At 52.7% G+C, this 25,547-nt stretch overlaps 1 protein-coding gene across 6 annotated transcripts in view; it reads right to left on the bottom strand.

Moving 5' to 3' along the window:
• LOC133361232 (bromodomain-containing protein 2-like) overlaps window positions 1-25,503 on the bottom strand; it is a 28,155-nt gene extending 2,652 nt beyond the window's left edge. The window contains exons 1-13 of one of the 6 annotated variants that reach the window (XM_061580121.1): window positions 24,676-25,503; window positions 12,567-12,945; window positions 12,204-12,329; window positions 11,819-11,957; window positions 11,151-11,293; window positions 9,950-10,282; window positions 7,305-7,475; window positions 6,390-6,518; window positions 5,072-5,461; window positions 2,091-2,431; window positions 1,248-1,410; window positions 980-1,100; window positions 278-415 (exon numbers count right to left, since the gene is read on the bottom strand). In XM_061580121.1, the coding sequence (XP_061436105.1) occupies window positions 278-415; window positions 980-1,100; window positions 1,248-1,410; window positions 2,091-2,431; window positions 5,072-5,461; window positions 6,390-6,518; window positions 7,305-7,475; window positions 9,950-10,282; window positions 11,151-11,293; window positions 11,819-11,957; window positions 12,204-12,329; window positions 12,567-12,945; window positions 24,676-24,740 (2,638 nt within the window). In that variant the 5' untranslated portion in view covers window positions 24,741-25,503. Of the gene's footprint in view, window positions 1-277; window positions 416-979; window positions 1,101-1,247; window positions 1,411-2,090; window positions 2,432-5,071; window positions 5,462-6,389; window positions 6,519-7,304; window positions 7,476-9,949; window positions 10,283-11,150; window positions 11,294-11,818; window positions 11,958-12,203; window positions 12,342-12,566; window positions 12,946-23,876; window positions 24,146-24,675 lie in introns of those variants that run through there. The other 5 variants (XM_061580123.1, XM_061580122.1, XM_061580120.1 and 2 more) reach the window with 5 other exon arrangements.
• Window positions 25,504-25,547: the final 44 nt, after the last annotated feature.

Below are 25,547 nucleotides of genomic sequence, written 5' to 3' on the forward strand. Positions count from 1 at the left end.
GAGCGCGGTTAGCGAGTCGCACCGATAAGGGAGGCACAGCACCCACGGGGCTAATTGGCCAGCACCACGCCAGGCCACTGCAGGTGTCACGGTCGAGATCGAACCCACGACCTCCTGAAAACCACGCGGAGCACCTTTAGACGAGGCCACGAGTGGAGAGGGGGGGCTCGATGGGGATGCAGGATGCCCCCAGCCCCTTGCCGAGAGAGGGGAGTGGGTATAAGAGGAGCGAGTGAGGTGGAGGGGCGAGAGACGAGGCGAGTGAGGGCTCCCTCACCCTTCTTCTTGTTGTTGTTGTTGGGCGGCTTCTTGGTGGGGTTGAGCTGGCCGCTCACATCCTGCAGCCTCCTCTCCAGCTCCCGCTTCTTCTCCAGCGCCAGCTCCTCCCGGCTCTTGCCGGCGGTCTTCTTCACCGCTGCGGCACAAAGACAAAGATCCCCCGTTTAGCCTTTAACAGACCGAGGCAGGCAAGTGATGTTATAGCGAGCGACGCCTGCGAAGGAAAGCATGGCACCAGGGTGGGTGGCCAGCACCACGCCCGGCCGCCTTTGTCTCTCCGAGTTGCGACGTATACGACGCACCGCACAAGGTGCTCACTTGAGGCCGTGTCGACCTAGGGGAGGGCCAGGAAATGTTCGGATAATCGTCAACGGTGTTGGTGACCGCGAGCGGGAATCGAATTTAGGTCGTAATCGGGTTCGTAGCAGCGCTACCCGCGACACATCGCACACACCCCCCCCCCCCCCGCCGTATAGCCTGAACAGACTCGAGGTACAAGAGCTGTTCACGAGCCAGCATCGACGAATGGCCGATACACACGACACAAGAGGGGGGGGGGGGTTGTGGATGGGTTGGGTGGTGGCAAGCACCACGCACGCCCGGCCGCCTTGTTCTCCCACGTGGCGACGTTCACACGGCTCGTTGGGCCACACGCACGGGCGCCTGCATGCGCCCCCCCCCCCCTCACCACCGGGCTTACGTGGCTTCTTGCGGAGGCAGGACATGACGTAGCGCTCGAGCTCGCGCAGCGTCGACGGCTTCAGAGTCTCAAAGTCGATCTCGATCTCGGGATTTGAGTTCCGCAGGGACGGCTCGCGCGCCTGCATCCGTGGAGAACCGCGGGCACGGCCGGTGAGAACCACACGCACGGCCACGTGGACAGAATCAGGCAACCTTGACCTCAAGACCGGGAGGAATCCGATGAGCTGTAAAGCTTTGTTCACACACAGCGCACACGTGTCCAGTACCTGGATGATGTGCACGACACGGCCCAGCTTGTCCCCGGGCAGCTTGTTGATGTCAAGGCTCAGCTGCCGCTTCTCATCGTACGACATCGGCTTTGCCTCGTCCTCCTCATCAGAGTCAAACGGGGGCACCACCGCAGCCGCCGCCTTCGCCTTCTTGGACGGTCTGGCGAGAGAGACAAAGCGGGATGTGGGGAGGGGTGATGAGGCAATTATAGAGCAGCAAGGAGAGGGACGAGGTGATGGTGGAGCCTGACCAGCTTGCGCAACTCGACCGACGACGAGCGTGGCTGACATCAGCGGCAACGGTGGGTGACATCAGTACCGGTACCTGTACACCCGCCCCCCCCCCCCCCACAGCAATTCACCAGTCAGGTGTGCAGTATGGCCAAGCAAGCCTCAAGAACAAACACGGCGTGTTGGGAGGCCTTTTTCCCATCCAGCAGTGGATTGACGAAGGGCTGCACGATGGCTGTGAATTAATACCGGCCAAGACCAAACATTCTCTCCCTCTCTCTCGCCGCTCTGCGGTTCCCGTGCAATCGCGAACCGATCTACACTCCCCATCCTGGCCTCGGCACTGCGTCAGCGTTCATCCCCTCACTCTTGAGAGAGACAGAGTCGCCATCGCTCAGATTCCTAATTCGCTTCGGTGCTCCGCTTGTATTTGCGTTGTTACTTTTGCCGCGTTACTCTTGCAAACTACACTCCCTACACCGGATCTCTCTCAAGTTCTCACCTAGGTCAAACGAAATAAACTCGTGGGGAAATTGCTACCACCCCTTTGGTCGGTGGTGACAATTCCACATTCCTATGGCAGGACCCCACACGTGCAGCAAAACTCACCTGGCCAAGGGTCGGAAGGTGACCTTGCCGTTTCCGCCTCCCGTGGTGCCGCGCCGCCCACCACCACCCTTCTTCTGACCGCCGCCTCCTCCTCCACCACCACCACCACCACCACCGCCGCCGCCGCCACCTCCTCCTCCTCCTCCGCCGCCTCCACTCCCACCTCCCTTGACACCTCCCTTGGCGGTGTTGGGCCTGAAGTCCTCGTCCTTGCGCGCCCGCTCGCGCTCCCGCTCGCGCAGCTTCTCCTTCTTGCGCCGCTTCTCCTTGCGCTCCTTCTTCTTGGGCTTGCAGATGGGGCCCTGCGACAGCGCCGCCAGCTGCTCGTGCACGGCTCGCAACTGCGGGGACGCAAACAATGCAAAGATTACCCGGGTAGCCTTTAACAGATTGCTGGGGCAAGTGCTGTTACAGTAAAAAAACATTCTTAAACCAGGTTAAGGCCCACCGAGTTTTTAGCTCATTTTCAGAAGCGACCTGGACCACCACAATTGACAGCTCAACCAAGTGGCGGCTTATTGTCATGAGGAAATGTATAGCAGCCAAACACTCTAAACCCACATCGATTCTAAAAGTGGAGGGAAAGACCGGAGGACCCAGAGAAAAATCCACGCGACCACAGGGAGAGAGACACGCAAACTCCAACTATACACAGTAGGCGTCAGGGTCGGGATCGAACCCAAAACCTCCCTACACACCAGGCGAGGGAGTTCACATCTCGCCACCGCCTGTGCAAACCGGCAAGGTGGCTAACACCACTCTACCACGCCGGCCCGGCCACCTGCGTCTCCCCAGCGCTCATCTTTTAAACCCACCCAACACAATGTACATGTGTGATGATGCAGAGTCGATCTAGGGGAGGGCCCCGGACAGGTTCAAATATTAGTCGTCGCTGCGATTGGGCGCGAGCGGGAATCGAACGCGGGTCGCCAGGTTTGTAGCGCGAGGTGCAAACCACTCCACTACGACTCCCCACTAAGACAAAGATCCCCAATAGCCTTAACAGACTGTTGGGGCAAGAACTGTTCGCAAGCACCTATGAAGGCCGGCACAGAAGCACAAGGGGGTGGGTGGCCAGCACCACGCACGGTCGCCTTTGTCTCCCCAGTGGTGATGTTTACACACTGCACCAGATACTCATTTGAGGCAGGGTTGACCTCGGGGAGGCCCAGGACCAGTTCAGATAATCGTCACTGGTGTTGGTGGCCATGCGTGGGAACTGAACTCAGATCGTAGAAGTCACACCGTAACCGCTATGGCTACCGCTACACATCTTCTCACCCACACACCCCCCGCATAGCCTGAACAGACTGTCGGGGCAAGTGCCGAGCAAACAACGCGAGATTCCAACTTTAGTCGGCGGGTTCGTGGTGCAGCGCGCTACCCGCGACTGCTCCCCACGACACACAGACAGACACACACACAGAACAAATAGTATCACTTGGCATTGGGTGGCCAGTCTGGCTCTGTGGAGGGAAAGTAAGCTACAAGGTATGCACGTGTATGCTGAACGTCTTTTCGCACCGTACGTAGCCAACTGTGTCGTCAAGCGTATAAACAATTGGGGGCGGTGACGCGGCCCAGCACTGCATGCGTTCACCGCTTGTCGCAGAGGGATTGAGCGGTTCGAAATAGGCGGGCCGCCCTGGTCGAGTGCGTGAACACCACACTGCCCTCCCCCCCCCCCCCAATACATTTCAGACCCAGACCAACTGAAGAGAATCGCGTGACAAAAGTCTTGACAAAGACGAGACGTAATGGTTGCGTAATCACTCGGCGTCCCTGGGGGATAAAAAGTAAATAACAGGATAAATAACGCTTTCCTCCCACATTTATCAATCCACAAATAGTAGAATTTTTTACACCACCCATCACAGCTGCAAGACCTTCTGGGATTGCAACCTATAAGCAGCGTATCTTACAGAATGGGTCCTCGCCTCTAAATATCTGAAAGTTCACCAGCATTGTTTCAAGCAGATCCCCGACTGCTACTGAATGTCGAAGCCAGCCCTTGCCTATACACATCTGGCAGTTCGCCCGCAATGGTTCAACCAAAGCCCGACTGCTAACGAGACACCGAATGTTATAACCGGTCCAGAATGTTGCTTCTGCTGAACCAAGATGCTTTCCCAGAAGGTCGTGGGCGGCCGATGAGTTGCGTGGTAAACTTTTTTTTACGTGGAGAGATAAATATGGGACGGGAGGCGTTTGTTATCGTTTGTCTATCGGTACGTACCTAGGCCGAGTGTCCCAGGCTGTCCCCCACCACATGAGCCTGAAGCTTCGTTACGACTAGGAAGAAAATAACACTTTGAAGTTACGGGTCAACGCGCGTCGGCGCTAGGAGCACGGCAGCGGGGAAACGTCACCGCAACATCGCACCCCCGGAGATTCAAAACGCGTTGACCGAGACACTAAATCGACATCTCCGCAAAGCGCCGAGGCAAGCGCATGTCTGACCAAAAACTTTATAGGGTCTTTGTATTTTGATTTATAGTTAACGAAGCTTCAGAACAACACCTCCGAGTCGGCAAGCCGAGGGAACTCTCGGCTGGGTATGCATCGACAACGACGATGGCTCAATTTTTAAAAATCTAAAAAATTTTTTTGTTCAGGTGATTTGCCACCCCACCCCAACACGCAATCCCCATCGCAAGAGTAATGACGTCCACTCGTAACCCTGTGCCGCCGCCGCCGCCACCGACGCACGGGATTTGTGCTGCTCTCGCAGAGAGAGACAGGACGACTCAGAGGCACGAGGAGGAACCCAACCTCGGGATGGGTAAGCGATAGGGTGAGGGAAATGGGGAGTGATATGGCCATTGATAGGGTGAGCGGCGAGTGAAAGGGCGAGCGAGCGATAGGGCAAGCGAGTGGATGAATGAGCGATGGGGCAAGAGAGTGGATGAATGAGCGATAGGGCGAGAGAGTGGATGAATGAGCGATAGGGCGCGCGGCGGCGGTGCCTATAGGCTCCCCACCTGCTCCTGCAGCTCCGCCAATCGGTTGGCTCGCTCCTCCTCCGAGTCGGAGCTCTCGCTGCCCGAGCTCTCGCTGCCGCTGCTCGACGACGAGGAGGAAGAGGACGAGGAAGAGGACGACATCGAGTCGTCCTCGTCGCCCCGGTGGTCCCCCATGCTGTTGTCGGGCCGCAATTGCTGCTGCTGTAGTTGTTGCAGCTGTTGCAACTGCTGGAACTGCTGCAGTTGAAGCTGGAGCTGCTGCTGCTGCTGTTGGTGGTGGTGGTGATGGTGGTGGTGGTGGCGGCGGCCGCTGCTGCCACCGCCTGAGTGTGGCGAGGGTACGGTGAGCGAGAGATTCGCTTCCGGGGGCTCGTCCGGCATTTTGGCGAAGCGCATCTCAAACACGTCCTGGGCAGGGGCCAGACAGAGAAAGTTGGTCAGTGACTCTCACCTGCATGGACTGCACGTGTGTGTGTGTGTGTGTTGGGACTTCGTTTGGCTACGTACGGTGCGAAAGTACTAAAATCAGGAGGCGAGGGGCAAGGACAAACTAAATACAAAGAACAGTTCTACACAAATTAGTTTTTAATCTAGTATCGCGGTGTAGAGTGGAATATTTAGTGTACAGTGGAACGTATAGTTTAGTATTTAGAAATTAATTTGCACCATGCGTCGCCCAACCGTGCTAATCGGAGATGCTGGGGGGGGGGGGGACAAACTAACACCTGGATATGAATTAAGGTACCGCTGAGAATCTGGACTAAACAAATCCAGGTAGCTGCTCACGATTAAACAAGGATCTCAAGCATCACCAGTGTCTCAAGAGAGCCGTAGACGCGGAGAGATCCACACACTCATATTGACTTGAGTTTAAGCGAGTTAAAGTGATACCCACACACTCGCACAGTTCTGATGATTTTAAAATGGACCGAGTTGACTCTCAGTCCCCCCTCCCCCCGTGGCTGCCACAATACAACACCCATCAAACAAAATTAGTTTCTGCACTTAAACTTGGCTAACGTCCACACCTCTGGATAAAATAAAAACAACATCAGCGGTTGGACCGCCACATTCGCCAAAATTTCAGATGCACTCCTGGAGCCGTCTGGAAACGCTCTTTTCTTCTGATATAAGCCACTGGAGCTATGCACTTTCAAATCGTCTAAATTGAAAACGTATTTCTTTAGAACTGCTTTGTGTTTTGCCACGGTCAGCTACGTACGGTGCGAAACAAATTCAACATACATACAATCGATTCTTAGTCTCGCGACGCTGACAGCGAGTGGGATATGTTGAGATGGGAGCGGACGTGAAGACGCTGTTTTGTTGGTCTCACCTGCAGCTTGCGCGCCATGGAGACGACGTCGTGATCCGGCGGGTTGTACTTGTAGCAGTTGGAGAACATGACCCGCACGTCCGCAGCAAACTCCTGCGCATCCCGGTAATCCCGGTTGTCCATCTTATTCTGTGTGCCCAACAACAAAAGACAAAGATCCCCCCCACCCCATGGAGCCTTAATACGACTGTTGGGAAGTGCCCCGTTTGCGAGTAGCGCCGATGCAAGCCGGCACGGCACACGAGAGGGTGGGTGGTACAGCACCACCCACACACGCCCGCCCGGCCGCCTTTCTCTCCCCAGTGGGGAAGTTCACACATCGCACCAGGTACTCATTTGAGGCACAGTCAACTAAGGGGAGGAGGCCCAGAAAAGGTTCAGATAATCGTCACCTGGCGTTGGAAGCGAGCGGGAATCGAACTCGGGTCGTCGGGTTCAGAGCGCAGTAAGCCAACCGTGACACTACCACTCCCTATACTCACACACCCACCCACTCAATCAAACACCCACCCATCCATCGATCCATCCACCCACACAACTCAAGTCAAATCCTGATTCATAGCAGAGAGAAGTAGAGGGTGATGTTACTGTGTGTGCACGGGTTATCCCAATTGAGTGTCGTGCCGGCAATTTTCGAATTTAGTTCATTTGGAACCCTCACGCCGGTACACAAAGGTCTACACTTGCAAATGACGGCACGCGTGATCGTGGTTAATACCACCGCCGACCCCGTAGCATTAACCAGGGCGGCCGCCGGATTCGAAGCTCGAACCTCCACGACGGGCTGCGAACGCAACCCCCTTTGTGACAAGCTCACCGTGCGCGGTACATCGCGAGGGGAGGGGGGGAGGGACGAGGGGAGGGGGGCGCAGGGCTCAACGAGCGAGGGGGCGGGCGAGTGGCGCTGAGTCTCACCTTCATGGTGCTGAGGTCCATGGGGTGCTTGATGATGTCGTGGTAGTCGTGCAGGCCCAGCATGGAAGCGTCGACGGGTTTGTAGAAGGGCCACGCGTACGCCGCGTGCTTCTTGGCAAACAGCTCCTTCAGGATGCCGTTGCAGTGCTTGAGTTGCTCCGACAGCTTCACCTGAGGCGAGCCCAAAAGCGGGGTCTCACATTAGAGCCTGCGACGCCCGCGACGCCTGTGTGGGTGGGTGCTGGTGACGCGTGCGGTCTGTAATCAGAAACTGAGAGGCGGCGACAGTCTGTCAATGGATCGCCGCACAGAACGCTGCGAAACTCCCTCATCCATGGGCGCTGACGAGGAGGCGTAACGCCGGCTCTGCCAGAAGGCGGCGCGCACACACAAAGCGTGGCGCAAATCGCCATCCGTTCAACTCCTTTCCAGTGGGCGTGTGTCGAGGCAGGAGTCGCCGCACCCTTTACGCCAGTTTCCTCCCACATGTATAAACATTAATTGGCTGAAAACACCTGAATATGTAGAGAACCATGGAGCTTGGGCGATTGTTACAGGGTCACATCATCATTATCGTTGTCAGGGTGCCAAGGCGGCTACATGTTCACTACATCGCTTGGTATACAAGAGGTCGTGGGTTCGTTCCCGACCTTGATGCCTGTGGTTGCGTGGATTTTTCTCCGGGTGCTCTGGTTGTTATCTCCACATTTAGAAACATGTGTTTTAGAGTATTTGGCTGCTATAAATGTACACGATGATGACAAGCCACTTCGTTGAGCTATCATTTGTGATCGCCAGGTCGTTTCTGAAACAGAGGTACATAGCTCAGTGGGCCTTACCTGGTAAAATAAAAGTTTATATCTTCTTGGTTCTTTCGGTAAAGTCACGTAGAAGGGAAGTAATAAAATAATAAAAATAAAACATAATAATTCTCACGACGTTTCGGCCACAACGCAAGCAGCCGTCCTCAGGTGAAGAACAGGTCTGTCAGAAAGACAGCGACTGACCTGTTCTTCACCTGAGGACAGCTGCTTGCGTTGTGGCCGAAACGTCGTGAGAATTATTATGTTTTATTTTTATTATTTTATTACTTCCCTTCTACGTGACTTTACCGAAAGAACCAAGAAGATGAATCCCTGCAGTCACGAAAGCTTTAAATCGAAATGAAAGTTTATAGTTTCATTATTATCATTAATGTGAAAGGTAAAGGTGCAGCCCTCGAATATCTTGCTCGCCGCAATGCTGGTAGAAGGGCCTGCAACACTTTGGCGTACTCTTCCACACTGGCCAAACGTCTTTGAAGGAGGAAGTGAATACCGGGAATGTAGCGATTAGTGCGCTGCGCAACGAACCCGGCGACCCGAGTTCGAGTCCCGCTCATGGCCAAGACAAGTGACGATTACCTGGGCCTTCCCCTAGGTCGACTCGGCCTCAAATGAGTACCTGGTATGATGTGTAATCATCGCCACTAGGGAGACGAGGGGCGTGGTGCTGGCCACCCACCCCCTCATGTGCAACTTTCCCCTAGTCTGTTAAGGATATACGAGGGATCTTTGTCTTTGTATACCACCACACTTGTCATAGATAAACCTATTCCTGAGCGAGCGTTGGTTGTGGCAGGTGGGCGAACAGTGGAAAACGATCGTCAGGCACCGTGTACGTAACGGGTTACCGGACAGGAGAGAACGCACACACCGCTTCACCACACACACACTCAGGGCAACAATGCTACATTCTACTTGAGCAGTAAACAAACCCGACTGTTGCCACCATTACAGTGCCTCTTAACCACAACCAACCCACACCTACAATACTTTAAACATTACCACGATTTTTGGTTTTGTGTGCCTGTCATGGCACCTACTTATGGGGCCTTCTCCCACGTGATGGGGGCAGAGCTTTCCTTAAACACCGGATGACGCCGGTTGTCAGCGCACAAAGTTGGCAACATCTTAGTTTGGGATTGTCAACGTTCCTTCTCCGCTGCTTCTGGTTTAGATGATAAACCAAACCAATTGGCGCACTTGCCCATAAAGTCACAAATCGATTTTATTAGCCATTTCAGGTGGTGGAGGGTTAGAGTCATAACAACGTGACATACCCACACAATACAACCCAAAAAAGAGCAATTACGGATCATTTCCACGATCCTAATCACCGTTCGAAAGCTTCAAGTTTCATTTACGAGGTATAGCCCCCTGTGAGCCATGCGGAGATTACAACCAGAGCACCCGATCATTACCCCTCCCCCCTTCACTCGACCCTGTTGAACACACAAGAGTGTACACTTTGCACCTGTACCTAACCTCTTTTGTCACCCCTTGCGTCTTTAGTTTACAACACCTCATTTGCTAGTTGGGCACAATTCAAGGACCCTGGCACCCCTCCTCTGCAATGTTGACGCCTACGTCTTCGTTTTGTTGTTGATGCTACTGCTGCTGCGCTCACGACACCACGGGTCTCCCTCGCACAACAGCCAGGCACAAATTTCCTAATGTACGTCAACTTGTTTCGCACCGTAACGTAGCCAACCGTGATCAAACTCGTAGGTGCGGGAAACAGTATCATCATCATCATCCACGTAGCAAAAATCAACTCAACGGTCATAAATCCGAGGCCTTTCTATGACACTTAACTGGCTTTACCTGGCACTGTCGCCCCCCTCTCCCCACCTTCTTGCTGGTCTGGTGCTGCTGCTGCGAATCCGGCAGGTCCTTGCGCGGAGGCTTGATGGGCCTGCCACTCTCCCGCCGTGCCGGGATTTTGGCGGCCTTTGAGTCGGCGGCCATGGGCTTGGCGGCCGAGGTCATGATGGTGGCGGTGATGGGCGGTAGCGCCGGGGCCACCGCGATCGGCGTGGAGGTCAGCGAGGGCACCGGCGCCAGGTACGGCGACGGAGGGGGCAGCGGCGGTGCGGTTGATGGCGTTGCCGGGCCCGGCGTGGTCGTGTCGGCCTTCCGCTTCACGCCTTTCTTTGTCTGCGACGGTCAACGGCCAACGTACATTAAAAGAAAATCGGACGGCAGACGAATTAGTTGGCCACCTAATTAAGCAACCGGTCAGAAAACCAAGTCAATTAACTCGCCAAACTATTTAACGACCCACTAGTCAACGGACTTATCAACCAGCACCAATCAAATTGCTCGCTCAAATCTTTGATCAACCACAGTCATTCACCAACGCTCGTTCGCATGACGCCCGCAATGAGCTCGTTAAGCTAAGCAGGCTTGAAGGCATGCATTGTGCTCCGAAGAGAAAACCCTGCATTCACCAAACACAGGTCGCCGCCATCGTCGCTAATCGTTACCCCCCCCCCCACCTCCGGCAGTGGGCAGTGCAGCCAAGTCCATTGCTGTACCGTACTTCTACGCTTCCAACGGCCAACCGAAGCACCGACCGATTTACAATCCGATGGCTCCCACAATCAGGAGAGCAGTGCTGGTCATATATTTATCCACCACATGGATTTTTTTCCTCCGGGTCCTCCGGTTTTCCCCTCCACATTTTTAATCAACATCACGTGTTTATAGTTATTTGGTTGCTATAAATCTCCACATGACAGTCCACTTTGTTGAGCTATCATTTGCGAGCAGGTTGCTTCTGAAAAAGCTCATAGCTCAGTGGCCCTTAACTGGTAAAAGTGTTTTTTAAGGGATTTGTTTACCTTTGCTATACTTTGCACGCCTATCGTGTTTTTGTATTGTTTGTTGTAAAGTTCCGACCCAGTGGCCCCAACTGGACATCTGTGAAAGAGCTTTATAGCTCATCGGATTCCTTCCCTAGTACACATCAAGATTCTGAATGTGAGCCACGATGAGCGAGACGGCCGCCGGCCCACCACCTCACCTTGCCGACAGGATGAGGCTGCATCACGGGAAGGGCCGCTGCGGTGGGGGTGGCGCGGGGGGGCGGCGGCTGCTGCGGCGGTGGTGGCGGTGGGAGAGGAGTTCGCACCACCGCCGGCGTTGCCGGGATCACCGGCGCCATGACTGAGGGGGACGAGGGGGGTAACAAGCGCACGATTGCCGCCGATTCGCGATCGCTTAAGCCAGGGGTCGGCAACCTTTCAAAGAAATACTTGTACACAAACACAGCAGCGGGTATACGGCAGACTCACATTCTGACTTAAATAAACAAAATAGGTAATGGAATAAACTGTATATTTAGTTTTTTTCCCCTTTAGTTCTTCTTTAACCGTTTGACTGTTGTAAACTGTTGTCACCAAGACATTCCATAGGGACCCATACCCTGCCATATTAAATCAATTATTTTTACGTACGTTAAATTACATTAAAAAAATGGTTGCCCGCAAAGGGGCAGTTAAAGAGCACACAGTAGTAGCAGCAGCAGCAGCAACATTGCCCAGTGACTGAGCAAACCTGGCAGGACCCTCTTTGGAAGGAGAGTCTTGAGACTCCTGGGTATACCAAAAGCAGAATTGTAAGAACGCTGGCCAGGATTTCCCGCACAGCACTAGCGACCAACACCACCACCGCCGCCGCCGATCGTCTCACCGGGCTTGCGTCCGATCTTGCCCTTGACGGCCTTGGGTCCCGGCGAGGCCAGCACCACCTCTTCCTGTGGCATGAGCGCCACCTTCTGCAGGAAGAGCCTTTCCAGCGTCTGTGCCATTAGCACAATGTCGTCCGTGGGCTGCAAACAAAGACAACATCAACTTGAACCTTCAACAGTGGCTGGGACAGAGTTTCTATGCGAGTCTATGAGCCTCTATGCGAGTCAATGAGTATCCATGTGTGTCTATAAGCCTCGAGTCTACGAGGCTCTGTCAACGAGTCTCTATGCAGAGCAACTGGCGCTCCTCCATCAACAAATCATCAAATGACGAGGCACCAAAGAGGCCCCAAACAACGCAGGTCAAAGTGTGCAGGCCGCTCGCACCTTGTTGTACAGGTAGCAGTTTGTGAACATGGTGTTGAAGTCCTGGATGCACTCGCCGCCGCTCCAGTAGTAGTTGTTCTCCAGGCGCCGGCGGATGGTTCCCATGTCCATTGGCTGCTTGATTATCTTGTGGTAGTCCTGCGGCAGATCGCTCCCATGTTAAAATAATCGTAATAATGACGATGTACATCTCTTTGTCAGTCCACTGTGAACGGGCGAGCCATGCGGGCGAGACTTGCGAGTTGGTGGGCGAGGCGCGTGCGTGGGGCGAGTGGGGACGTGCGTGGGGGGTAAATGGGATGTGGGAGCGGGTGAGGCGCGTGTGTGGGATGTGTGCAAGCTGCGTGCGCGGTAGCCTCTGACCGGCAGGTGGAGCGCGTTGGCGTCGACAGGCACGTTGAACGGCCACGCAAACTGGTGCTTCCACAGCGCCTTCATGACCGTGCGCTGCAGATACTGCAGCTGGTTCGTCAGCCGCCCTGGCTTGTTGGGGTTCGCCGTCTCCGGCTGCTGGGGGCTTGGTGCGCCGGCGCCGCCCTGCGAGGCAGCCGCCGGTGGCTTTCGGGCGCCGCCACCGCCGCCGACGGCCGCCGCCGTGGCAGCGCCGCGTGGCGCCGCCGTCACCGGCGCTCCCTCGAAGCCCTCGTAGAGCAGCGAGGGCTTGCGGATCCGCTTGCCCCCGCCGCTCGGTGCGTCGCCCATCACCATCCCGTTCATGCCGTTGCCAAGCTCGCCCTGTGACCTACGGGGCGGCCAAGAGAGGGGGGGGCGAGATTGAGCGCAGAAGGCGGTGCTGGACGGACACAGCCAAGGCTACCGCAAAGGGTTTCCCCGCTTGTGTGGCCAGCACCAATGCATGCCATTTGTGGCCAGGTCGCTTATGAAAAAGAAGCTAATAGCTCAGTCGGCTTTATCTGGTAAGATATTAAAAAATGTTTATGTTAAGCGATTTGTTTACCTTTCCTATACTTTGTCCTCCTATCGTATTTTTGTTTGTTTATTGCGTGTTGTTGTAACTTTCTAAGCCATTCCTTCTGGACATCTGTGAAAGAGCTTTATAGCTCATCGGATTCCTCCAGTGTGAATAAATATTCTGAAAAGCCCCATCACCAAGAAATGAGCCTTGACCTCTGGAGTACTTTGAAGGCAATCTGAAGATAACGGGCAACTCTCGTTGGTGTATCAAAATGGATCGGCTCCTGTAAATATCGCAGCTCACTGCTCCAAGATGCAGAGAAAACGGTAAGGCTTATGGGGAGTGGGCGGCGGAAGGTGGCAGGGGTGGGCACCAAAAAATGTTCTGCATCACCTTGTGACCCCAAAAGGGAATTTACAATTGTTAAGATTAACTTCGTGACCATTGGACCGTGGCATGGAGCAGAAAAAACTCGTTTTTACAGGAGGTACAAAACCTTACTTTAAGCGAGTGGCCATTGCCTTCACAGTGACAGTAATAGCGCACATAGCGCCATTGTATCATATTAGAACACACCACACACTTCCAACCCACCCACCCTCCAACAGCACTACAGTATCCCACCATCCCACACTCACACATAGCAGGCAAGCCTCTCATACACCACATTCGCCACCCTAATAACACCACCACAACCTAAGCAAGTACTGCTCACTCTCACACACACACTACTAAATGCTTTCGCACAACACACTCCTATACTCACAACCTTTATTTATACTGGAGGAATCCAGTGAGCTATAAAAGTTCCATCCCATCTGTCTCCCGAGGCCTGATGTTAACACACCCGCAGCAGGCACTCATTTAAGGTCGAGTCAAACTAGGGGAGGCCCAGGACCAGGTTAGATATTTGTCACTGATGTTTGGCCACGAACCGGGAATCGAACTCTGATTACCAGACTGGTAGCGCAATGCGCGAACTGCAAAATTACCGCTGCCCACGTACTAGCATCATCATCCCTATTGTCCTCATCATCATTATTGATATCTTCACCACCACCACAGATGTCAACTACAAACTATTTTTTTTTATTTTACCAGGTAAGGCCCACCGAGCTATGTAGCTCTTTTTCAGAAGTGACCTGGCCACAAATAATAGCTCAACGAAGTGGCTTAACACGTGTAAATGTATAGCAGCCAAATACTCTAAAACGCATGTTGTTTCAAAATCTGGAGTCAGAGAAAAATCAACATGACCACGGGGACAGACATGAAAACTCCAAATATACAGGTGTCAGGGTTTGGATCGAACCCATGACCTCCTGTATCCCAGGTGAGGTAGCTAACATCTCCTAGCCACCGCCACCACTCCCGTGATGTCTATCATCATCATCACCATTTAAATGCATGAGCAAATGCTCAGAAGTAACCCTCGTCCAAAACGAGCAGCACCCGAGCTTCCAAGTCACCGCGCCCGCCGCGAAATCACGAGCACATGGATGTACGTAGCAGGGAGAGGCACGCGTCACGCCAGCTTGGCCACACGCACACACATCCCGACGTAACTGGAGACGCTACGCACCGAGGTCACAGCGATCAACCCCACAGCCTGCACAAGGCAGTAGCAACAGCTACCCTCAGGGCAAACGGGCCACGGAACTCACACATTCCCAGTGAGCAAAGACAAAGATGCCCACCCCGTATAGCCTGCAGCACACTGTAGGAGCAAGTACTGTTAGCAAGCAGGCCGGCACGGCACACGAGGGGGGCCAACACCACACCTGACCCGTCTGTCTCCCTCGTGGCGATGTTTACACACAACATTGGGTACTCATTTGAGGCCGACTTGCCCTAGGAGAGGCGGCCCAGGACCAGTTCAGATAATCATCGTTGGTGTTGACCGTGAGCGGGAATCGAAAATCGGGTTGCTGGTTTCGTAGTGCAGCGTATTAACCACTCCACTAGCGCTCCCCACGGTGAGGTCACGCGCACACACACCGCAGGTGGTCGAAGAGACCACAAGGATTAAGTGAACTTAACGCAGCTCACCACACCTCACCTCCGCAGATCGCCAAAGAACCCAACACCACAGGTGCCCTCAGGGCACACGAGACAGTGAACGCACCCAGCTCACCACAGGTGCCCCCAGGGCACACGAGTCGGTGAACTTGCACAGCTCTCCACAGACACCAAACACCACCGATGCCCTTAGGGCACATAGGGGGCGATGGCAGCAGGGGGGGGGGGGCAGTGAGCAGACAGTGTCCTTGAAACAATGTGGGCAGCTGTAACCGTGTCCTGCATAATAAAGTGGGAATTTGATTTTATATATTTCGCACCTCCGATGAGCACAGTTCAGAATCACAAGCAGAATATTTATTCATGGGAGGAATCGGATCTAAGCTATAAAGCTCTTTTTTATAGACGCCCAGTAGAGGCGGGTCAATATGTTACAACCGTCAACAATGCACACACACACAATAGGAGTGAAAAGTATAGAAAAATGTAAACAAATCACTTGTAAAAAGTATATAAAACTCAACTATTTGTATCTTACCACAAGTGATCTTGCCACCACAAATGATAGCTCCTTTAACAGAATAAAGTGAAGCAGTGTCGAGCGTGTTGCGGGCTGTATGTTGAACTTCTTTCACACTGCACGTAGCCAGCCGTGCTAATTGGAGGTGCGGGGGGGGGGGTCAACAAACTAAACACAAAACGGAGTTCTAAAGAAATTATTTTTCTAATTTTGTATAGTCTAGTGTATAGTAGTCTAGTGTATAGTGTAGTGTGTATGCAAGTTGAACTTTCACACTGTAAGTAGTCAACCGTGCTAATCAGAGGTGCGGCGGAAGGATAACAAACTAAGCACAAAAAGCAGTTATAAGGAAATGACTTTGACTCTAACTACAGTAGCAGCGCTGGATTTTATGTTGCGGGACATGTCTTGTGTGATTTTTCGGCGACATCGGTGGGGTTTAATTAAAGTGTATGCTTAACATGGATTGGCAAAGTAGATTATTTAAACAAAACTATTTTAATTTGACCAGGTAAAGGTCCACCGAGCTGTGTAGCTCTTCTTTAGAAGCGACCTAGCCGCAAGAGACAGCTCAACGAAGCGGCTGATCACACGGTGTCGAAAACTATAGCAGCCAAAGTACTCGAAACGCATTAATGTTGATTCTAAATGTGGAGAGAAAACCCGGAGGAAACGGAGAAAAATTCACGACCACAGGCAGAACATGCAAACTCCAAATATACAGCAGGCGTCAGTCGGGATCAAACCCACGACCTCTTGTATACCAAGCAAGGTAGTTAACATCTTGCCACCGTGGCGCCCATTAAAAGCAATACAAACAATATTACATGCAGAAAATGGGATGGATTTTGGTCTTTACATAAACGGGATTTTTCGCCATGCATGTATTTAGTTTGTCCTTCCCCGCACCTATTAGCACTGTTGGCTTCGTACATTACAAAAGGTCAACGTATGTATGCACATAAGTACGGTGCGAAAGAAGGTCAACATGCATACAGGCTAGATTTGAAGCTTTCGTGACTGCAAGGATTCATATTCTTAGGTTCTTTCGGTAAAGTCGTGACTTTACCGAAAAAACCTAAGAATATGCATACAGGCATCCCCTCCCACTTACATAGACTCGGTAATTGGCTCAAAAAATCTTCAAATAAAAACCCAATGAAAAAAAAGAGTCGCGTGACTCAGCGTGGATCTCTGGGATATAAATAAATACTTGTTATTATTGAGTAGATGGGATTAGATCAGGGCACCCCACCCATTAAATTAGGTCGGCACTGAGTAACCAGTAGTCGTTCTTTCGTAGTGGCCAGCTGACCGCCACTGCCATTTCGGTACCCAACACATGACCATGCACGTGAATGGAATACCATTTCCATGCTGCGCAACTATTTCACTCGCAGTCGTGGGAGACAATTGAGATGTGCGGCTTCGATAGCGACTTTGGTTGCGCAACATTAACCGGTCGCTCAGGTGTGGAGCGGTTTAAACCTCCACACGTTTCCCCCTCAAGAAGGTCAGTTTGACAAAATATCCAGATCTTCTGTCAATCCCTTTACGTGTCACGAGTGTTATTTCTAATGAGTCACCGTAAACAAAATCCGTTATGATTTTGTATTATAAAAATGGGGTGGAGCAGCGGCACAGTTGTTATAAAACCAGCTACCCGAGTTAGATTCCCTGCCATGGTTAACATCAGTGGATGGTCATATTCGAACCGGTCCCACCTCCTCACCTATCCCTGGCCTGCCCGAACCAGCGTGAAGTACGGTCATACAACCCTCATGGCCATCACAGCGTGGGGAGGCCTTCATCCAGTGGACTAACAAAAGGGGCAGTCATTTCTTATTCAATTTATTATTTTGAATAACCCGTTACATTGTGTCTAAGTTTAATCGCAAAAAACAACTTTACACGACCTTGCAAGATAACTTAAAAGCGTAACGTTCCAGGTAATAAATAGCCTTTCTTCAGACAGAGTTGAACAAATGTGCAAGTCTGCTGCCATCTCTACTTGTGAACCACAACGTAATTAGCTATTACAGATCCACTGCTGGATTAAGTACTCTCCAAGTTGCCACCATCTCTCGTGGCTGGGAATCTCACTCAGGCGAGGTCAAATCTCTTTGAAATCTGAACTCACAAGACCAGGAATGTAGCGCATTTTCAAGAGTGAGCCGTGTTACCTAGATAATGAAATTGAGCAATTGCACAAATATATATCAATATTAAACAAAATAATTCTCCCGGAATGCAAATTGGCTGGTGGGGGAGGGGGGAAATTGAAACTTTTTTATTTAAACTATTTTATATTTTACAAGGCAAGGCCCACTAAGCTAAATAGCTATTTTTCAGAAGAGACCTGGCCACCAATGGTAGCCCAATTAAGTGGCTGATCACGTGGAAATTGACAGCAGCCAAACTCTCAACGTTTCTCCAGGCACTCTCATTTTTCTCTCAACGAGAGAAACTAGAGGGCCCGGGGAAAAATCCACGCAACCACGGGGCGACACGCAAATTCCAAATATATAGCAGGTATTCTGGGTCGGGAACGAACCCACGACCTCCTGTATTCCAGGCAATGTAGTAAACTTCTCGCCACTGTGTTGCCAAATAAAAGTAATTATTTTAAACCGTACAAATTGAAACTTCGGAGAAACTAAAAGGTGCTTCGAGGGCTCATGTAGCGTAACACACCAGCCACGACACAAAACACATTTTCAGAACAGAATAGAAATCCTCACCCCACCGACTCAAACAAACGCAGCAAAGGCCCCCCCCCCCAACACACTACTCAAACAGCATCGTCGCCACACCACTCCCCACCGACCCGCCCCAGTAGCCTAGACTACAGCCACAAACACATGGCGGCGGTGCCACCGCCACGGCTCAGAAACAGCTAAGCGCCCCCCCCTCCTCCTCCTCTCCAAGAGCGCAAACCAAACAGACGAACACGTCAGCCGGGGCCACGGAGACAGCGGCAGCGGGCAGGACGTGGCGGAGGATACTTGGCAGAGCGACGGCGCTTGGATTATCAATCCGTTGTAATTTTGTACATTTTCTGCTTCGTGCCGTTCTTAGAAACGCAAGGCTATCGCACAAAAGCGGTGATTGAAAAAGGCTATAATAGTTTCAGAGCTGTAACGGGGGGGGGGGCATTCTGTGCTTTCCCAGTGGGGTGATTTGCAGTGTCATTTTTCGAATTTAGCAAATTGATCATCTACCTAAAATCGTATCAATTTATGGGATGCTGATGCCGATGATGGTACGGATTAGCAATCCAGAGGTCGTGCATTTTGGGATGCGTACATTACCAACTTTTTGAACTTGTGGCCTCAACAATAATACCAAGATAGACCCCCCTCCTCCCCTCATAGCCCTGACAAGACTGTTGGAGCAATTGCCGTTAGCGAGTCGCACCTATGAAGGATGACACGACACGATGGGGTGGGTGGCCAGCACCACGCCAGGCCCGCCTTTTTCTCTCTAGCGCTCATGATTACACCGCACCAGATACTTGGTTAAGGCCAAGTCAACGCAGGGAAAGTTCAGATATTCGTAACTGCCATTTTCGGTTTTGTAGAGCAGTGTGATTCTCCACTGCACTACCCCTCCCCATAAACAATACAGCTATACACTCGTCTCCCAGGGAGGCAGCTCACAAGGCTGAGAGCAATGTGCAATGTGGTGGTGGTCACATGACACGCATGCAGGAATGAGTCATGCTTTCTCTTGCTTGTTTACACACACATCTTTCATCATGAGCATCATCACACGAGCTGAGCTCATCCGCTCCATCTCCTCGGTTAGTAAGACACATCCCGTTCCTTGGTTGCCACGCTTATTTTACGTGACCGTCGACCATCCTCACCAGTTAGGATGGTCTTATTAACAAGCGTGCGTTCTCTCAAACCCACGTGTTCCACCTCTCCTGTCTCGTAAATGTACCTTCAAGCAAGCATGAATGAGATGAAGGTTGTTTTAAGTTGCAAGTGTCGGTTGATTTCAATGAGTATTGTGGTTTAAGGCTATGGTCTCTCAGATACCACAGTAGAGTATAGAGGTACAGGAAGTCCCGGGAGGTAGGTTCAGCGTGGAGATGGGAGCACTGAGATCAACTACTGCGATGGCGGCGGGACTCAAAGGGAGACCTTCATCCAGCAGTGGATTTCTAAGGCCTCCAAGCTTATTTTAACATACCTTCGTGTGTTGTTAAATCTATTGACTTACGCAAGCATGATTCATTTACGATGCGGACAATCCGCCCAAAGACACTGAAGAGTCAACTGCACAGAGCTCATGTGCGTATGTTGGAATACCTTTGCACTGCGTGTAGCAAACCGTGCTAATCAGGTGCGGGGGAAGGACAAAAAACTAAACAAAGCAGTTTGAAAGAAATTAGTTTTAAATTTAGTATAGTAGTGGTGTATAGTAGTGTTGTGTCTGTTTAACTTATTTTAAATCGAGATTTAAAAGTGCATAGCTCCAAGTGGCTTCCTAATATAGGAAGGGACGAGCATTCCGGATGGCCGCAGAAGCGCATCTGAAAGCGCCACGAGATGCGGTGACGGTCTTTGTTCGATGGTTAGCCAAGAGCCGCTGCTGTGAGAATGACAGTCCGTGGGCCCAGACCAAATATTGCACTTGCTGGTACCCCATAGCTGGTACCCCATAGCTGGCACCCCATAGCTGGCACCCCATAGCTGGCACCCCATAGCTGGCACCCCATAGCTGGCACCCCATAGCTGGCACCCCATAGCTGGCACCCCATAGCTGGCACCCCATAGCTGGCACCCCATAGCTGGTACCCCATAGCTGGTACCCCATAGCTGGTACCCCATAGCTGGTACCCCATAGCTGGCACCCCATATCTGGCACCCCATAGCTGGCATCCCATAGCTGGTATCCCATAGCTGGTACCCCATAGCTGGTACCCCATAGCTGGTACCCCATAGCTGGCACCCCATAGCTGGCATCCCATAGCTGGCACCCCATAGCTGGCACCCCATAGCTGGCACCCCATAGCTGGCACCCCATAGCTGGTACCCCATAGCTGGTACCCCATAGCTGGTACCCCATAGCTGGCACCCCATAGCTGGTACCCCATAGCTGGCACCCCATAGCTGGCACCCCATAGCTGGCACCCCATAGCTGGCACCCCATAGCTGGCACCCCATAGCTGGCACCCCATAGCTGGTACCCAATAGCTGGTACCCCATAGCTGGTACCCAATAGCTGGTACCCCATAGCTGGTACCCAATAGCTGGTACCCCATAGCTGGTACCCAATAGCTGGTACCCCATAGCTGGTACCCCATACCTGGGAGGTGGCACCGCTTCCGTACTTCCAATTTCTTTCATGCGTGAAAACAACAATGAATACTCACGTGACTACCATTTGCGATGATTTTCTCATTAGCTGTGGCTCACGACAATATAGGGGGGTGGGTGAAGGTAAATAGCTACCAAGACCGGATGACGGGGCAAGGAATTAGTCTGGACTTGCAGAGGAAGGGGCTGTGTTGAAACAGTACCAATGTGTCTAGGGGAGGCCCTTCATTTAAGATGACAGGCTCCCAGCAAAACATGAAACCCCCTACAAAAATCACATCAACCCCTACAGGACTCGCATCAACCCACATTAGCACTCAATCACATTTAACCCCCACCGAGATGTCTCACATTAGACCCACAAGAATCACAACACGACAATATGGGCCTGGGTCAGATTGATGACCAGTGTGTGGATGTTCTCTCTCTCTTCTGCGTGCGTTTTCTACATACCTCCCAGAAGTAAAACAATTACAATGCCATTGGTGTTCGCCAAACAACCAATGCAAGACTTTGTGGAAGAGTCTTCTGACTTTCATATGGAAACAAATACACTATACACTTGTATTATTAAAAGTACCCCCACAGACACGAAAATAAAACACTCATTTCATAGCACCCACACCCAAATCCCCCTGCACCAATTCCACAGGCAAGGAGAAAGACAACTTCAAATCGCGTGAAACCAAAAATAATTGTAAGCATCCGAATAGGATCAATACCAAGCACAAACATACCCACACCTCACCCCTCCACAGCTCCCACACAACCACGCAAAACTCGCACCTACTCCTCTACGGCATCCACAGCTACTCCCTCCACGGCACCAACGCTTACTCCACAGCACCCAGAGCCAACCTGCCCGCCATATAATGTTGAGGATGTGAGTCATCGGTGCTGCGATTTCCATAGGGTCAATGCAAGTCCTGTTTGGGTAGACGTGATACCTGTGGGGGTTATTGCGAGTCCCTAGCGCAAGTCTTATCGAGGTGGGCTGTGTTACTACAACTCGCAGCAACTTGGCTTTATTTTTTAAGCAACTCTAGATAGCATCTATTGTGTGTTATACCCCCCCACCCCGAACCTTGGATTGTCAGGAGTGGCTACACACGGCAAGCAAGAAGCTCAACATGCATGGATATGAAAAATGAGAATAGGCTTTACCCTGTCTGGCAATAACACAGGTGTACTATGTTCAAACACCAAATAGACGGAAGGGCGAACAGTAAAGGTCCTATAGATATGTGTGCATATGCTAATCGGAGGTGAGGGGGGGACAACATGCACGTATATGCATGCACGTATATGCATGCACGTATATGCATGCACGTATATGCATGCACGTATATGCATGCACGTATATGCATGCACGTATATGCATGCACGTATATGCATGCACGTACGAATAAACGTAACGCGCCAAATCCACCCCGCAGCTCCCACACCGACTCTGGAGCACCCACACCAACCACTCAAAACCCACACACCTACTACTCTACAGCACACCCATACCAACCACACAAAACCCACACACCTACTACTCTACAGCACACCCATACCAACCACTCAAAACCCACACACCTACTACTCTACAGCACACCCATAGCAACCACACAAAACCCACACCTACGTCACAGCACATACAGAACGACACGTATGTATATACAGTATATAGAACGGAGGTACATGGTCGATTGCAGTGGGTAACGCTCGTGGCCTGAATACAGAAAACCCGAGTTCGGCCACCTTTGTGTGCAAATATTCCCCCTCATTCTGCATGGGATTCCTCACGTACAGTGGTAACAATGCCAATGGTGTTCAAACATCCAACGCAAGACCCTCCTTAAAAACAATTCTGCCTCGATGCAGTTTTTCCTCGGTAACTAAAGTGAACTATTATTTTACCATTAAAATGACTCCACAAACAAACCCATTAAACATGGACCATAGTCACCACAACCACCGCAGCTCTGTCTAGACAAAGCCCTTTCTACCCCTCAGCATACAAACAGCGACCGCCTTTGTAGCGCAGTGCCGCTAACCGCTGCGCCACCGCTCCCCAGCGACACTGTATAAACATGCAAATACAGTACCGCAGATTGGCTACGGCGCGAAAGAAGTTCTGCGCGCCCATTGAACGGAGGCACTGCATTGCACAACTACACCAACTCTCTCCCGATGCTCTAGCAGACATCGTGGACATTGGAACATCATGCCACACGCAAGACGATATCGAGATACACAGAGACTCGTAGAGACCCATTAAGGTAGGGACAAGGGATTAAGACGCTTGGCATTAAATCCAAGCCACAGTTAGTACGAGTATGGCCATGCAACACAAAACATTAAGGTATAGAAACACTGTAGTATGGGCTTATAAAAACTATTTTTATTTCACCAGCAAAGACCCACTGAGCGATATAGCTCTTCCTCAGAAATGACCTCAAGGAAGTGGATTTCCATCACGTGGCCATTTATATTAGTAGCCAAATACCCTAAACACGTGATGTTGATTCTAATTGTTGAGGCAAAACCCCGAGGACCCGGAGAAAAATCCACGCCACCACGTGGAGAACGCGAAACATGCAGCAGGCGTCAGGATCGAAGCCACGACCTCCCGTATCGCGGGCGAGGGAGTTAACATCTCGCCGCCGCTGTGGCTTCAGCGGAGGATTACAAACAAAACGACAACACGTCGACCCTGAAGCCCTCTTCCTCGCGGCGAGGCAAAGCTCGACATTTAGCTCTGGAAAACATCGCCACCGCACCTAACGACATTGCCACGATAACGCAAAACATTACCACGATACACCCGTGTTGTGTAAACATCGCTTGAAAATAATCACGGCGCTTTCAACCGTAACTCATCATAAACAAACCCCAAAACTCACCAATTATCTCGGCTGGCTCTTGATTCTCATCAACAATCATCTCAATTGATGACCCCAAAGCCACAACAAACACCATACTGCGAGTGGCAGCATCGATGAAAAACCGCAGGGCACGTGAGGTGGATGGCAAGCACCACGCACGACCGCCTTTGTCTCCCCAGTGGCGATGTTCACTGCACACCGCACCAGCTATTCACTTTCGAGACCGAGTCGACCACGGGGAGGAGGAAGCCCACGACCGGCTCAGACGATCGCCACCACCATCACCACCATCACCAGCATCGCTGCTGGTCTGGAGCGGGAATCGAACTCCGGTGGGCAGAGCGCGCCAACCCCCCTCAGCCATCCTCACCCCGCCCCTCGACGCGGACCACGTGACGGAGATCCGGGCCAATAGGACGCGCGCTGGTTTCGCGCATGCGCAGAGCTACCCCCCCCTCTCCACGAGCCCCGCCCCCTGTACCCGCCCCCTCAGCCAACATGGCTGCGCGAGTCGGAGCTCGGCTCGCGCCGCTTCGGTTCAACCAGTCCTCCCTACCTCGGAGGCCGCTCCACAAACGGCAACTGCTACTCGGCCTCCTCTATTCGATTCGGCTATGGCTTTGTGTTGGTGTAATAATGTAAACGAAGTTGGGGTGGGGGGGGCGAGAAGGCGGGCGGGTGGGGGGGGGGTTAAAAAAAACCACAACATAGAAAATGGCGCCTCCAGCGGCGTCCTCGCACCCCGGAGGTGACGCTCGTCTCCCGACCCCGCCACTCCCAATCGGGGCCTCTGCGCACACAAATACCGCGCGCGTACCGTGCGTCGCCGCCGCGGCTCGCGGAAGGACAACTCCGTGGCGCCGGATGGCTGTGCACGTTCATGAGACGACTTGGATGACGCGAGGGGCTGCGCTGCCTCAGCCCAGGCCGCCCCTACAATGGCGCTGCCCGCGAGCGCCGCTTATATACGGGGGTCGTCCCGTCATGGCGCGCTTCCATTGGCTCGCACCGGGTCACGTGGCGTGCAGCGGAGGGGGGGGGCCCAAGCCGCGACCAGTCGACGTGGCCCCGCCCCCCCTCTCGTCCTCATGGCCCCGCCCTTCGTCGTGCCAGTGTCGCGCCAAAATCCTTGCCCGGCTTTCCCCTCGGCGATAGATTCCTTTGGCAGTTTCTCTTCGCTCGATGGCGTCCGCCGCCGTCCACTCGCGTTCGCCTCCGAGTCTCGGCTCGGAACGTCCCCGAGCCTCCGCGACGGTCATGGCGGCGCTCACCGCCGCCTCCACTGGGCGTGACACTCGCCCCTCCCCCCGTCCCGTCCTCGCCTCCCATTGGTCGCGCGCAGTCACGTGGCGCAGACGGAGGGGGGGCCCCCGCCGGGTCACGTGGCAGAAACTTCGAGAAGAAGCGATGACGTCACCGCTATGGCTGACGACGCGAAGCGACTTCTCAAAGCAGAACTGGCGCCGCTGCCGCCCCCCAGCACGCACGGAGCGAGTGGAGAGAGGCAGGCCCCTCCGGGCGGATAAACCCCCGCGAGAAGCGACCCATGAACGGACGATGCTCGTTGCGCCCGATGAGCCGTGGCACTCGCGCCGTCGTAGTTTTCGCCTTGCGATCGCAATAAAACGATGGCTGACCCTCCAGCGCGGCCCCGCCCCTCCCCCTCCAGCCCCGCCCCTCCCCCTCCAG

This window comes from Lethenteron reissneri, chromosome 71 (genome assembly GCF_015708825.2).
Source record: "Lethenteron reissneri isolate LAM-NWPU_2019-01 chromosome 71, ASM1570882v1, whole genome shotgun sequence".
Taxonomy (NCBI): Eukaryota; Metazoa; Chordata; class Hyperoartia; order Petromyzontiformes; family Petromyzontidae; genus Lethenteron; species Lethenteron reissneri.